This window comes from Opisthorchis viverrini, assembly GCF_000715545.1.
Source record: "Opisthorchis viverrini unplaced genomic scaffold opera_v5_6, whole genome shotgun sequence".
Taxonomy (NCBI): Eukaryota; Metazoa; Platyhelminthes; class Trematoda; order Opisthorchiida; family Opisthorchiidae; genus Opisthorchis; species Opisthorchis viverrini.
The window spans coordinates 416,775-430,748 of NW_008751662.1; the positions used below are offsets into that span (position 1 = coordinate 416,775).

Sequence of the window (13,974 nt, forward strand, 5' to 3'; positions counted from 1 at the left end):
GGGAAGCTGCCTGGATCAGCTCGTCTGAAGTTGTAGAGACCTGTGTGAGGACAATGAGCCATGATGTTTATGACGATTAGGGTGATGATGATGATGATGAATGTGATGATGAAGACGATGATGATGATGATGGTGATGATTGGTCGAGCGTATCAGTTTTCTGCTCGTTACATGTGATTCACTGTAAATGAGATCGGTGACACATGCAGAACCTTCCGGAGATCAGATTGTCTGGCGTGCCAACCGTTATAAGTGGGCTTTTAAAGTCTTCATCAGGGCACGCAGATTAAGATGTACGCAAGTCAGTACGTGAATGTCGCGAAATACAACGTAGAAAACGTCCTGTAATGCAACCTCGTGGATGTTCGCTAAGCTGTTCCTCTAGGTTGTGGCATTCTCACGGTAAGATCTCTTAGTTTGGAGGCCACTGTGGACGGGCAGTATATGCGGTGTCTGAATTCCGCCGCCTTAGGTTGCTGCGCGGGCCGTCTCAGATTGGTTCTCGACTGTTCGATCGATCACGATGTTAAATAGGAATGGAGAGAGTGGGCACCCCTGACAAATGCCGCTTCGTGTACGGGAGTTTTTTGAGAGCTCGCCCCCGTATACTCTCACTAGTCTGTGAATACAGAGAACGTATTGTGTTCACAAACTTCCAAGGGATTCCTTGATGGGCAAGGGCGTAGATGTGTTCTGCTTTCAACTGAATTACGAAATCTGGGGCTAGAGACTTGATTAGGTTTTGTTTTGCATTTCAGATCACGGAAACTGTCTTGTAGGTTGGCCTGATCAGGTTACTAGTCGTATTCAGACCCTGGCTTTTAGTGTTTGGGAGGATAGGGGCATTTACAAGGAGATTATGTGACCACCCTACCCATAAGCTTCTCTTCTGTAATTTACATTCTAGAATATCGTAACTTTTCAGTTTATTCAACAAATCAATAACACAGCCAGCATTAGCGTCTCAACACCTTCAGATATTATCCAACAAAGCTACGGTGACGGAGTTGTGTTGTGGTAATCGGAATTGTTCAAAAACATCTCTGAGGTTGGAGATCACGTGTAGCCAAGTAAAATTTGTCTAGATGTGGGAAGAAAAAAGTTTTCATCCACAATCTTGTGTGGTGTACGTGGAACTCAGCTTGTTTTACTTAACAACCCGTGATACCATGGACCCCGCACACTCATATCGTTGTTACCTGGATCAAGGTGAGCCGGCTTCAGCCTTGTTCCAAGTAGCAGTTTTCGGGTTGGGAAGGAAGCTGCCTGGATCAGCTCGTCTGAAGCTGTAGAGAGCTGTGTGAGGACAATGAGCCATCTTCATGTTGTTGATGATGATGATGATGATGATGATGATGATGATGATGGTGATGATGTTGGTGATGATGATGATGATGATGATGATGATGATGATGATGATGATGATGATGATGATGATTAGTCGAGCGTCGCAGTTTTCTGCTCGTTACACTTAATCCACTGTAAACGGGAGATGCAGAGCGCTTCCGGGGATCAGATTGTCTAGCGTGTCAGCCGTTATAAATGGGCGTTTAAAGTCTTCATCAGAGCACGCAAGTCAATACGCAAATACCGTGTAATGCAACGTAGAAAGAACGGAGCCCGGTAATCTTCACTAACTGGATCAGATGAGATAATTCGGCAACAGAAACTATTTATCCACCGCCTAGGTGAAGCAACCCTCGTGCGTTGTTTGAAAAACGCATATTATACAGACATGATCAGGCGGATGAACTAGTGAATTTATGCTTCTGTTACACCAGCAAGTATATCCATACAGGAATTGTAACAAATCGTCTAGCGTCTTTCCAGTCTGGCAGAAATTTGGGCCTTCCATACGAACTGACCATTTTTGTGAGTCTCTGAACATCCGTCAGTTGGGTGACTCTAAATGAAAGTTACCAAAGCGACCGTTCGCTTGTGTTTGCGGTGTCCAGCAGATGGAAAATGCTGTACAGATAAAAAAGATACACCATTTGCCAACATAGGAGACATTGGTGTTCATCAGAGAGGTGACACAACCCTCTAGTCTGTAACGGAAATGGCGTGCAATTTGGTTTCAAGTAGAACATGAGGTTGACGGAAACGCGGGGACTGTGCCAACCTGATGAGACCCAAAAAGGGCGAAACCGGTCGTGGGCTGTCGACGGATTTTCGGCAACCTTATGAGTAGTACATCACGAAGGAAATGGCGGTTGTTTTCACGGTATCGTTGTGTGCATTGGTCATGCCTCAAGTAATCTTGAATAATTAACCCGAATCTCATTTGCAGGAAAGACAAAGTTGGCTCTTAGCACTCCCACATTTGCGGTTAAACACAATGGTTTTTTGGGACAGATCCCTTGAATTCATTTCCAACGAACACTGACGGATGAATCAGTTGGCTAGCTGTTGTACCTCTCTAGAAGGACTCCAATTATTGTGGATCATCTATCTCAGCATACAACAAAACTGAGGAAATTTGACAGAGGAATATTCTACGCGGATACCTGTGACAGATAGCGATTCCCTATCAGCTTAGATTTCCTTTCCGGGTCGAGATAGCTCAAGTGGTTATAACACGAATCTAGTGACCGGAAGGTCCATGGTACGAAACCGACCTCTGCCTCTCGAATTCCCCTGTCTAGGCTTGGGCAACCTGACAGTATCCCAGCCCTCGTGCAGCCTTTGGGTGGCGTGGCAGTTAGGCACCGAAAGTGTGATACAGCTAAATTTTGGAAGGCCTGTGTCTTGAGCTGAATAGATTTGGTGCAATAAGACAGTCTTTTGTCGCCTGCGTTTCACTAACGAAACTTGCAGATGCGCTTTCACAAAGCTGAAGTGAAAAAGATCCGACAAGGTTAGCAAATATTCTTCGAACGACCCATCTCCCAATCAATTGTCCTTCTTGTTTATTCATTCCATCTCCTCTGAGAATTAGTTCAACCATTTTCACAAGAGCTGCTTAAACTTAGAGCGACTTTATTGCGTCTTTCCAACCAAGGTGGGCACTCGTGCCCGTTCCTCATACCGTGCCTACCTTTGCAATGCATGCATTCACTCAAGAATCAAACATCATACATTGGTGTGCTTCCCCTGATAGTAGCCAACTAGAGAGCACGGATCAGACGAGTTTTTAATGATGGAATGTCTTTGAGTAGATGGTTGACAAATAGCGGCTAAACAGATCAGGGTTCGGAACAAGATCTCGGTTTGTCGTCAGGATGCGCCCAGACGTTAAAAAGGTACATGTGCAGAGAATGACGCATTCCCAAGATTACTATCGGTACGGCACGTTCGGAAAGCAGGTGCGTTGGCAGAGCCCACCAAACACGGCTTAGCAGAGTGGGGATGAAATTGTTCACGACCGGAACACAACCATTGGCTGTACCGAACGAACAAGTGAACGACCATATGTGGCCATTTAGTCATCCTATATATTTACGCAGAAGCTCTGTATGTTTTGTCCTGACAATACAGCCGTGTCCCGAGTTCTCTGTCTTCTCCTTATCGCGTAGTCTGGCAGGCTCAGTGCAGGCGTAACCCATAGACGGCCACCCACGATACAACACCGATCTCTCTAAGTTCACCGTAGACAGCAATTTCTGGTTCCCATAGATTATGGATCTGAACTAAACTTGTCTCAGACTGAATAACTCTTGGTAGACCTCATTTTAGGAGTAAGTTGTCCGTCAGAAAAAAAGCCCCTTGTTGGAACAACTTGGAAGCCAGGGTGATTCGAGACCACCTTCATGTTACCTAGATTTATAGTGAGACTAATAGACAAGTTCAAACTGGCCGGATATTCACGTGAATGCCGCTAGTTTACTGAGATTTCATGGATAATTCATTCGAAACTAACGAGTAGACAAAAATAAGCCTAGAATAGCGGTATATTCCTTAGCCTGGGAAGAATTCACATTCGCTTTACATGCGTCAGTACTGTGAGATTAGGCCTTTGGAATTCCGAGAAAGGGGGTTCTTTTGAGAAGCACCCACCAGGACCACTAAAACGGTCCAGGAATGGCATATAGGCAAGCGACAGAGCATTGAATCGATGAATCAACCTCACTAGAGATGACTAAAAGGCTATCAATGGCCCAGAACCAGACTAAATTGAAGTAAGTTTCGACAGTCGATCGGGTCCTTAAGGATAACTACTCGCACGACAACTGAGTTCGACCTGAAATCTAATGTGCAACAAGTGTGCCCTCGCTCACCAATGCTGTTCAACTTCTTGATTGAGTGGACATTCAGGGGGTTGCGTTTTCAGCGCAGCCTATTCATGTGACTCCCTTGTCGTCAATAGCCGCCCAACAGTGCTAGCTACAACAGCCAATACGTGTTTCTTTTTAGACAGGGATTGCAAATTTACTAAAGCCTAGATAAACGCGTGAGACCATCGCCTGTCAATCTTCAAGCAACCATCCAACTTAACTTAAGATGAGTTAAAAGCACAAATTTATAAAGCGGTGGAGCGAAGGTGGATATCACCGAAATAGTTAAGCAGTTGTTGGGCATTATTCCACGCGGACGCTGACAAATCAGCCCCATGATTTTCGTGTCGGGGGGCGAGATAGTCCAAGTGGTTAGAGCGCGAATTTACTAACCGGAAGTTCCGTGGTCCGAACCCGACCTCTGCATCTCGACTTCCCCTGTCTAGGCTTGGGCGGCCTGGCAGTATCCCAGCCCTCGTGCTTCCTTCGGGCGGCATGGCAGCTAGGTACCGAAAGGGTGCTACAGCTGAACGGTTTTTTAAGTTTCGTGTACACAAGGCAGCCATCCAACCAACACCACCATGTATGTGTGAAAGTTTAATTTGGCAATCGTTTTAAGCTAAAAAAACATGTTTGCTGATGTTTTGGTGCACACCGAAGGTTGAATAGCCTGAGAAATGGCAAGCAAATCCACTGAAACATGCTGTTTCTCTCCAAGGTCGTTCACCGACGACGTCTACGTAGAGTCGTTCAGGCGCTGCTCAAGTCTGGCACAAAGGTGCTGTTAACCGGATGAGGCTGATGGATAAGATAGTAGCTTAGAGATCAAATGTGAGGGTCGAGGTTGATCTGCTCTATCGATAAAAAAAAATACCGGCTGACACCGCGCCGATCTTGCCACGAATCGTCGGTTGTTGGGGGCAGCGACAGAGGATTCTATGAGGACCGCCTGATCCCCTTGAAACAGAGCCGAAGAAGAGTCACTCTATATGCCAACCGAATAAACTGTTAAGCATGAACTTATGTGGCGTATTGTTTACGGAGGTAGATCGAAGTTAGTTGCCACAAAGTTCGTTTATGTGAATTCACTAGAATTCCGCTTTTAACATGCAAGCGATCGCCACAGACAAATCGACTTCAATGAATCATGGTGATGTTCTTTATAAGCAGCTAAGTTCGTTCACCTGTTGGCCGCAACTTAGTGGTGAGCACGTGACCCTCCCGCTGATTGCGCTCGTGTTTCGTGATGACTACGAAAGATAACGTGCATTTCGACAAATACACTCATTTGCAAATCAGTTTGGTTTCCACGGGAGACTCGAGTGAATTCTCGTTTGTGATGTTCTTCACAAAGGCCGCCTCATGTTTCAGTTGGTACATGGATTTTTTCACCAAGCGACAAAAATCGTCATGTTTATAGAAGTAGCAATGCTATTAATCCCCAAAGAAGGAGGGGTTAGAAAACGTCGGTTCAAAACACCACGCACTCTGATCGACTGACGGATATACTTTCGAGGCGGCAGTCCGACACAGGTGTATTGACAGTGGTGGGCAGGATGTGCACAAAACGTAAAAATCAATCCATACGTGTTTGCCATCAAGAAAGAACTACCACATGCTGGAATGTCTGAAGAGAAAATTGCCGTAAAACTAGCGAGTAGCCAGTATTTGATTTGGCCGTTTCGGTTCATACTCTCGCATAGAGAAGTTCGGAAGTCATAAACCACAGCGATGCATTTTAACATCCAAGATAAAACCACACATCCACCGGCGAAAGTAATATTCCTAAATTTCCAGCGGAATAGACTAATTGAAACCAAAGCAACTAAAGTAACCCTTCACCCCTTGCTCATTGATATCGATTACTTTTTTAAATTTGAAAATTGGCCTTCAGGATCAAGGGGAAATAGCACGGCAACGTTTGGAATGGCTAAAAATTTAAGGTAAAATACTGTGATGAAACCAGAAACGTCAGAATAGTGAACAGTTAAATAGTATACTCTCTCTGCAAGCAATATTCTTGAATGAGAGAACTGGGATGAAATTTCACGCTGTGAGATAATGCGACGATCTTTAGTAGAAAGGCCACCTGCAACGGCCATTAGTTTTAAGTGTTCTTCTTGCCGGCAAAGGATATTCCACCGCCTACGTGTTGCAGAAAAGCCGCCCGCTTCCCAGTCGAACTGGGTCCAATATCTGAATTGTTTCAAGACCTCAACAGTTTACTGATCACAAAAGTAGTGCGTGGAGTTGACTGCAACGCGGATGATTCTCTAGCGCGTGCCAAAGTACGACTCGCGTTTGAAAAACTTGCACGTCTTGGACCAGCACAGAACTCATTCAAGTTCTGAGAAGAAAAAAGCAGCGAACAAAGCTCATTTTTTCTTGATTGTTCCTCTTGGAGTCACGTGAAAAAGGTTATGTGGAGGTCGGAAGTATGTACATTTTTAGTGAAAGAGAAAAGGGAGCGAGGTTGAATGAGAGAGATAGGTCAATGGGTCACAAAATCAAGCAAGTGACGTCAGTGTCAGACGGGTTTGTGAGGTTGGATTTTTCCGCAGACCAGAGGTCGCACAAGTCTCCTCTGGACGCAACGTTGTGGATCCAGAAGTCGGATTTCAATTGCCCCTGCGATCTCTGGTAGTCTGGATCATACCAGTCGGTATGTGATATCCAAGACTTGAGCCTTGTCGGTGACATGATTGGTTTCAGCCATATGTGATGCATTCTGTCTGACAAATGCCTTGTCGTACGACCAACAAAGAGCATACTAATGAGCACAAATAAAAACTGGGTGCAGAACATGAAAATTTATCCTTCAAACGGAACCTGGTAATGGTAGAGTAAAGTAAAAGTCGTTCAGCCGTAACACCCTTTCGGTGCCTAGTCCTAATGCCACCCGAAGGTCACACGAGGGCTGGGATACTGCCAGGTTGCCCAGGCCTAGACAGGGGAAGTCGAGAGGCAGAGGTCAGGTTCGAACCACGGAACTGCCGGTCAGTAAATTCGCACTCTAACCACTTGGACCATCTCGCCTCTAGTAATGGGCCTGGAATTGAACCTCAAGGTCAGATCGATAGCCAAGCATGGTGTTCTAAGCCTTCCTGTAACTAGTTAGGTAACCGAGTCAACTTTAAATGGAGGCCCCACGTGGACAGGCTCCTTTCAACTGAAAATTGTGTGGGCTTTGGCTTTACAGAGTAAAAACCGTTCAGAATATCCGCTGTGCAGGACTGTGGATCCAAATAACTTTTGTACTCTAATAAGCAATCGAGGGAGTACATCTCAGTCAAGAATCTAATAAGGTTACGTTTCTGCTGCGACGGAGAAAAACTGTCAAAGTGACTATACTGGCATTTCCAGGTTTGTTTTTTGTGAACTTTGCGCTTTTCAATGCTGATACCCAAGTAAATCAACTGTCCGTTCTGTCCTGGATCGATAGTAGCCTTGATATTAGTATGTACTGAAAGGGAACTTCTTAACACATTCGCTGAGCCGATAGTTTCGTCGGCAAGTAGGAAGATGTTGCCCAAGTAGCGACAATCCAATATGAACCATGCAAAGACTGCGTTTACTTTTTGATTCTCGGGTTGGGTCATGAGAAAATCTGCCAACAGGGGGCCCAAAGGGGGACCTTGCCACGATTGCGTCCTTGCACAGTTAAAAATTAATTGTTGAAAGTAAGTTGAAAGGGTAGCAGTAGTTCCGAAATGCAGCTATCCTTACCGATGCACTCAGTCAGGTCACAAATATAGTCTTTTGTCTCGATGAGAGGTACATTAGTAAACAATTACTCGTCATCCAATGAGAATGTAGAGTGTTCATCAAACTTCAGACTTTGACGAAATCAAAACTGTCTTTCAGGCAGCGCCTCTCCTGAGTGATTTTAACAGACTGACAAGCCTGTTTGTAATGCACTACTCATAAGGTTACTGAAAATTCGTCGACAGCCCACGACCGGTTTCGACCTTCTGGGGGCTCATCAGGTAGGCGGAGTCCCCGAGTTTTCGTCAATCTGATGTTCTACTTCAAACCTGGAAACATCACAAACGGGAGATTCAGCTCGGTTCAAGGTGAGTCTCTCGAAAAACCAAATTAGTTTGCAAAAGATGGACAAGCCGTTTGGCCGGGACTCTTAAAAAACGATGGACCCGGATAAGGACACCTAAGCAGTTAACATGGGTGTCTTCTGACCAACGCGGAGACAGAGTCGAGTTCGGAGTGGTATGAATAACCGATCGATATCTATCTCGATTCAGTAAAACTGTCTACGACCAGACAAACAAGACTACTAAGTGGCAAATTCGTACCGCCAGGATCAAACTTTTGATGCACCCGAAGAAGGCATAGAAATGAACAACTGACCAAAGGAATCAGACAGCTTCTAGGCTTGCCGTCGGCAGGATTTGCGCAGTCAAACAAGTCAGCAATTTAGGGGCGCGACGGAATTCCGGCGTTCGGGAACACCACTTTAAAGCTGTGGATTTATGCCTTGTGACTCATTTGTCCACACTTTCGATGAAAATGGATTTGATTGACTTACCTACAGACGTCACAAATTAGCGGAAAATAGGAGAGAGGTCGAAATGGATGGCGTGCCTACGGACATGTCCAAGCTCTGAAATAAAACAGCGCTTTGTTCCCTATGTGTGGAACTGGAAGGCGTTGCGCAATATTGCAAGGTGCAACGACATAAAGGGGAAGGAAGTCAACGAAGGACGAACATCCATGGCAGAATCTGTTTGTTGTGTATACCTAGCAAGATTGTTTCCAATCCTGCTATTCGCTAGAAACGTTTTCGGAAGACGCAGTGTGGATTCGAATCATTCGAAATGCGATTGATTCGTTCTGTTGTGTATGACCTTCTTCAACTGAATAAGCTGTATAAAGGCAGCCCCATGTTTCATTTGGTACGATATTCGAGAGGTCGTAGTATATTTTTATGAAGGAAATTACTCACAAGGTTGCTAAAAACACTTCGACAACCCACGAACGGTTTCGCCCTTCTTGGGGCTCATCGGGTAGGCGTAGTCTCCGAGTTTCCGTCAACCTTCCGTCTCCCATCCTAGCATACATTTTGTCAGTTTCGTTGAGTATTTCACTTCAGAAAAGTGCCCAATCACCCAGCGAGTTCGAAATCAATGTAGAGATCTTGTTCCGAACCCTGATCTGTTTAGCCGTTATTTATCAACCATCTGCTCAAAGGCATTCCATCATTAAAAACTCGTCTGATCCGTGCTGTCTAGTTGGCTGCTATCAGGGGAAGCACACCAATGTCTGATTCTTAAGTGAATGCATGCATTGCAAAGGTAGGCACGGTATGAGAAACGCGCCTGAGTTTGAACTTTGGTTGGAAATTCGCAATAGAATCGCTCTAAGTTTAAGTAGCCCTTGTAAAAATGGTTGGAATAATTTTCAGAGGAGATCGACTCAGTAAGCAAGAAGGACGATTGATTAAGAGATGGGTCGTTCGAAGAATATTTGCTAATCTTGTTGGATTCTTTTCACTTCAGAAACAGGGCAGATTTCAGCTTTGTAAAACCGCATCTGCAAGTTTCCTTAGTGAGACGCAGGAGACACAAGACTGTCTTATTGCACCAAATCTATTCAGATCAAGAAACGGGCCTTCCAAAATTCAGCTGTATCACCCTTTCGGTGCCTAACTGCCACGCCACCCGAAGGCTGCACGAGGGCTGGGATACTGTCAGGTTGCCCAAGCCTAGACAGCGGAATTCGAGAGGCAGAGGTCGGTTTCGAACCATGGATCTTCCGGTCAGTAAATTCGCGCTCTAACCACTAGGTACATCTCACCCAACAATCCGAAATTCAGAAGCTGGTGTAGGTGTCCTCAGGTGTGCCTGGTCAACGATTTCACTCCAATAATATATCCTAAAGCAGCATGGCAGTCTAACGACAATCGTTGCGTTTCGAGCACCCGACTTTGCCTTAGTTAACCACGTCACATAGGCCACCTGCCTTGAGTCAGTCTGCTTCATATGGAGAGGGGGGGGGTGTAAATTAAAACCCACTAGACGAGTGACGGACTGCTACTCTAAACACTGACCAAACTAAGGACAAAGAGTCGAGCCTGAGACTATCGAAGGTCACTGTCTAAATTGGGAGACGTGAAAAACGAGTCTTGAACAGTCACCGTTTGTGGTGAGCGAACCTCAATCAAATCATCCCAATGCCTATCGTTGCATTTGGTAACGAGATGTGAACGGCAGACCGACAATCGTACTCCACTCCTGTAGGATATCATGTGGACTTACTGTTCAGACCGGATTTCCAGGGCTCTTCTTTTTGGAGATACATATACATGGAGAGGGAAACATCTCCATCTCACCACCTCCTGGGCTTCCCAAGCCACGTAATAGGCTTAACATCAAATCATATACCCCAAGGTTGTTCTCCGAGGCCAAGGGCGACAAAACCTACCTTTCAGAAACAGGTTTCCTACGGGCTAAAACACTGAGTTCGATTATAGGAGCCATGGAAACTCTGGTGGCTGACGAAAGGACGCGCGCATATTGAAGTGGAGCCTTTAGGATTCAAAACCAACATCCCAGAACCATTAAACTTGCGGGGCTAATCTATCTGCAAGGGTTTTGTTTGTCTAGTTGCCAATGCATGTCAAACTTTTGAAGAGCAGAAAATGAATGGGCTGTTATAATATTTCAACTGATTTCGGCACTTATTTGCTTTGGATTGCAATCTCGTGCACTGCTAATAGATAGTGATATATTAGGTACCAATATGGACTGAAGATTTACACGAGCCTCCTATTCCATATACCGGTGCAGGCTTCTATTGTCTTAGATCAGGCGCTATACTTTTCCCATATTCATAGACCGCTATGGAGAGTTCACTAGCTCACTGTTTGAAAATCAACCAGTTAGCATAGTGATCTCATCAAAACTCAAGCACTACTGCCCTTTCCCACGTATCAAATTGCCACAGCATGCAGTATCCCTCACCTGATTACCCACTTTTCCTTGTTTTGTGTCCTGGAGTGCTTCACAACCCGATACCAGTCTCAAATGGGTTTTCGTAATTTCGAGTTCAGTAAGCAACGTGTAGTTCATGAGTATTTCGTTCATAATCCATCTTCTGGCCGACCGCGGTCGCACCGTGTTCCGCCTCTCACAAGCGATTCATGTACGGACTGGAGCTACAACCCTCGAAGGCCCTGATTTTACACCTTGTGCACCACTCCATTAAACAAGTAACTTTTGTGAGAAGTTCCAGTCCCCTATAGTCTTGTAATTTACCTGTTCTTGTGCTGCTATTATTACCAGTTGTACATCTGCTTTATCGTGTCTTTTCCAGGCACAAAAGCCCTCTTGATTAGAACTGAATCCTGATAAACAGGAACAGACAAACGAAGACAGCGTAAAATGAACTTACATTTCACTTAATTAAATGGTTACTTTCGTGTCTGGCCAAACGTATGATCAAGGATTCACAACGTTCCTGTCTGGTCACCTGGAAACTAGTGCTTGTCATTCGTTTTCAGACACAGGAGCTTAAACGTGACCAAGTGAACAAGGCGCAGAGTTTATCGATTGATGGAGAGCAGCTGCATGCGTCCGGGCTACAGTTATGTCCCCGCTTCTCCGGAAGCATTATGCATTGTAAATAGATGGTCTGTTGTGTTCTGTCATCTAGCTAGAGGCAGTGACTGTCCTGAAGACCTGGAAAACCAACTACCTACACCATCTGCGAAGAAGTTACGGACAAACAAACACTTTTTGCCGGATATTTGTTCACCTTGATAAGCGAACGAAGCCCTGGGGGCAGATGTTTAACATGATTAAGAACAGGAGTAGGAAATGAGTGAAGGTGAGTGCCATGTACTTTACAAACAACGTGTGTGTGTGGGGGGGGGGGGAGTGACAAGCATAACTGCGCAATTTTGAGTCTGTGAACATCTGAACCTTACTATTCTTTGAAACTCCACAACCTGTACAGACGAGTCGAAAGTAGCCACAGTAACCCTGCACTTTATCTGGCTATTCTGCCGTCTTCAATGATGTAGGGAAGCTCAGAGAGGACGTTCTATTGTCAGCACACGATAGCCCACGAACGGTTTCGTCCTTCTTGGGGCTCATCGGGTAAGCGCAATCCCCGAGTTTCCGTCAGTCTTATCTTCTACTTGAAACCGAATTGCACGAAATTAGCGAACAAACTTGGTTCTGCGAGAGACGCACCTGGAAACATCACAAACGAGAGGTTCAGCTGGGTTCCAGTTGAGTCTCTCGCAAAACCAAATTAGTTTACAAGTGAGTGTATTTCACTGCTTTCCGACCGGTTTTACCATTAAGATACCATCAAGCCTAACAAACTGCGCACTGATGACGCTTCCTCGTTTACAAGCTACTTGTCAAGCTCAGCGAACAGAGCGACAGGCACGTGATCAACAACAAGATTTGATTGGATTATTTAAAAAAAAGAAATTCAAGCGGTGTATCCTTTTTTCAAAGTAAAAAGAATGAGCCTTCTTAAGATAACCGCGATTTAAATTGAAGAATTCTTCTGATTTCGTCTCTTGAAAAATGGATTGGTGGTCTATATACGGAGTACGTATGCGCGAAAATGCTACCGGTGAGTTCCTTTGTTCATATCAATATTTTGTTGATTTCAGTAGACGAAATATACTCAACTTTTCATGGCAGACGTTGGCAGTAGCAGCATAAATGAAGACACATCTTAGGGATGATCAATGTGGGAATTTGCAGACTACATTTATGCTAAATTCGAGACCAACAGAACTCATACATCAAGGCAAAATTGCTTTTGCCAAGCAAAGCGATTTCGAATGTTTTTTAAATGGATCAAACGTGTCTTCTGGAAAATAAAAGGACTATCTTTCTTCTCACCCAGTTGATGCCGTAGGCAGTCACATTCATTTTCCAATGGAATTTCCTGATTTGACCGAAAATTCCTCTTTGGTTGAAAGCAAAAAACGACAGATTTGACTAAATGGTCGTCGGTTTGTTCGCTCAGCTGGGCAATTTGGTTGCAAACTTTTTATCACCAGTCAAGGTGACTTCATCACTACGTTGTTCGGGACTGTAGTCGTACGTAGCGATGGGTAGCACAAAGCACTGATGCTGCCACCTCGATTGGTGATGAAACGTTTGCAATCAAATTGCCCAATTCAGCGAACAGACCAACGACCATCTAAGCTACCAACATTCTTCGTTACAGAAAAACAGAGCGTTCAGCTGCTTGCATGTGTGGCTTGGCGTAAGCCACCTTTTTGTGTTACCAGATATTTCTGGATGCATATCGACATAGTCGGGAGAATTACTCCAGGTCAATCCCATGGGTCTGACAGTGTAAGCTGCTTGTTTTGAATGTCTGTCTTATCTAGTTTCTTCTTTCTCCGTTACGTCTCAGCTAGCTATTTTGATCAGGCAGCTTCCCACCCAGTAGGATGGGCGATTCTGATCAACTAGATCATCATATTCATGTTTGAGACCGGCGGCCACCGGTTCTTCTGTGAGCAAGCATCTCTTCCTTTCTTTTCATAACATGCAGTGAGGCACAAAGAGGCACAAGGGGTTTATTCGACAACCGATCCGCTGTTCTTCGCCCTCCTCTGAGATAAATTTTGACCGAAATGTGCCTAAAAATATTGCTCCTGATGGTTGCCTGAACTAATTATGCTGCTCCCGACGGTGGATAGATCTAGGGAAACTCATTTATTTATATAATATAATATAATATAATATAATATAATATTAATATAATATAA

General features: G+C 44.8%; 1 protein-coding gene across 1 annotated transcript in view; it reads left to right on the forward strand.

Annotated features, from left to right (window-relative positions):
• Positions 1–3,257: 3,257 nt before the first annotated feature.
• The window catches only part of T265_00589 (hypothetical protein), a gene marked incomplete at both ends in the record, with an annotated part of 15,220 nt that continues 4,503 nt past the window's right edge, over positions 3,258–13,974 (forward strand). The window contains one exon of the mRNA XM_009164417.1: positions 3,258–3,305. Within this exon, the coding sequence (XP_009162681.1) occupies positions 3,258–3,305 (48 nt within the window). The remainder of the gene's footprint in view (positions 3,306–13,974) is intronic.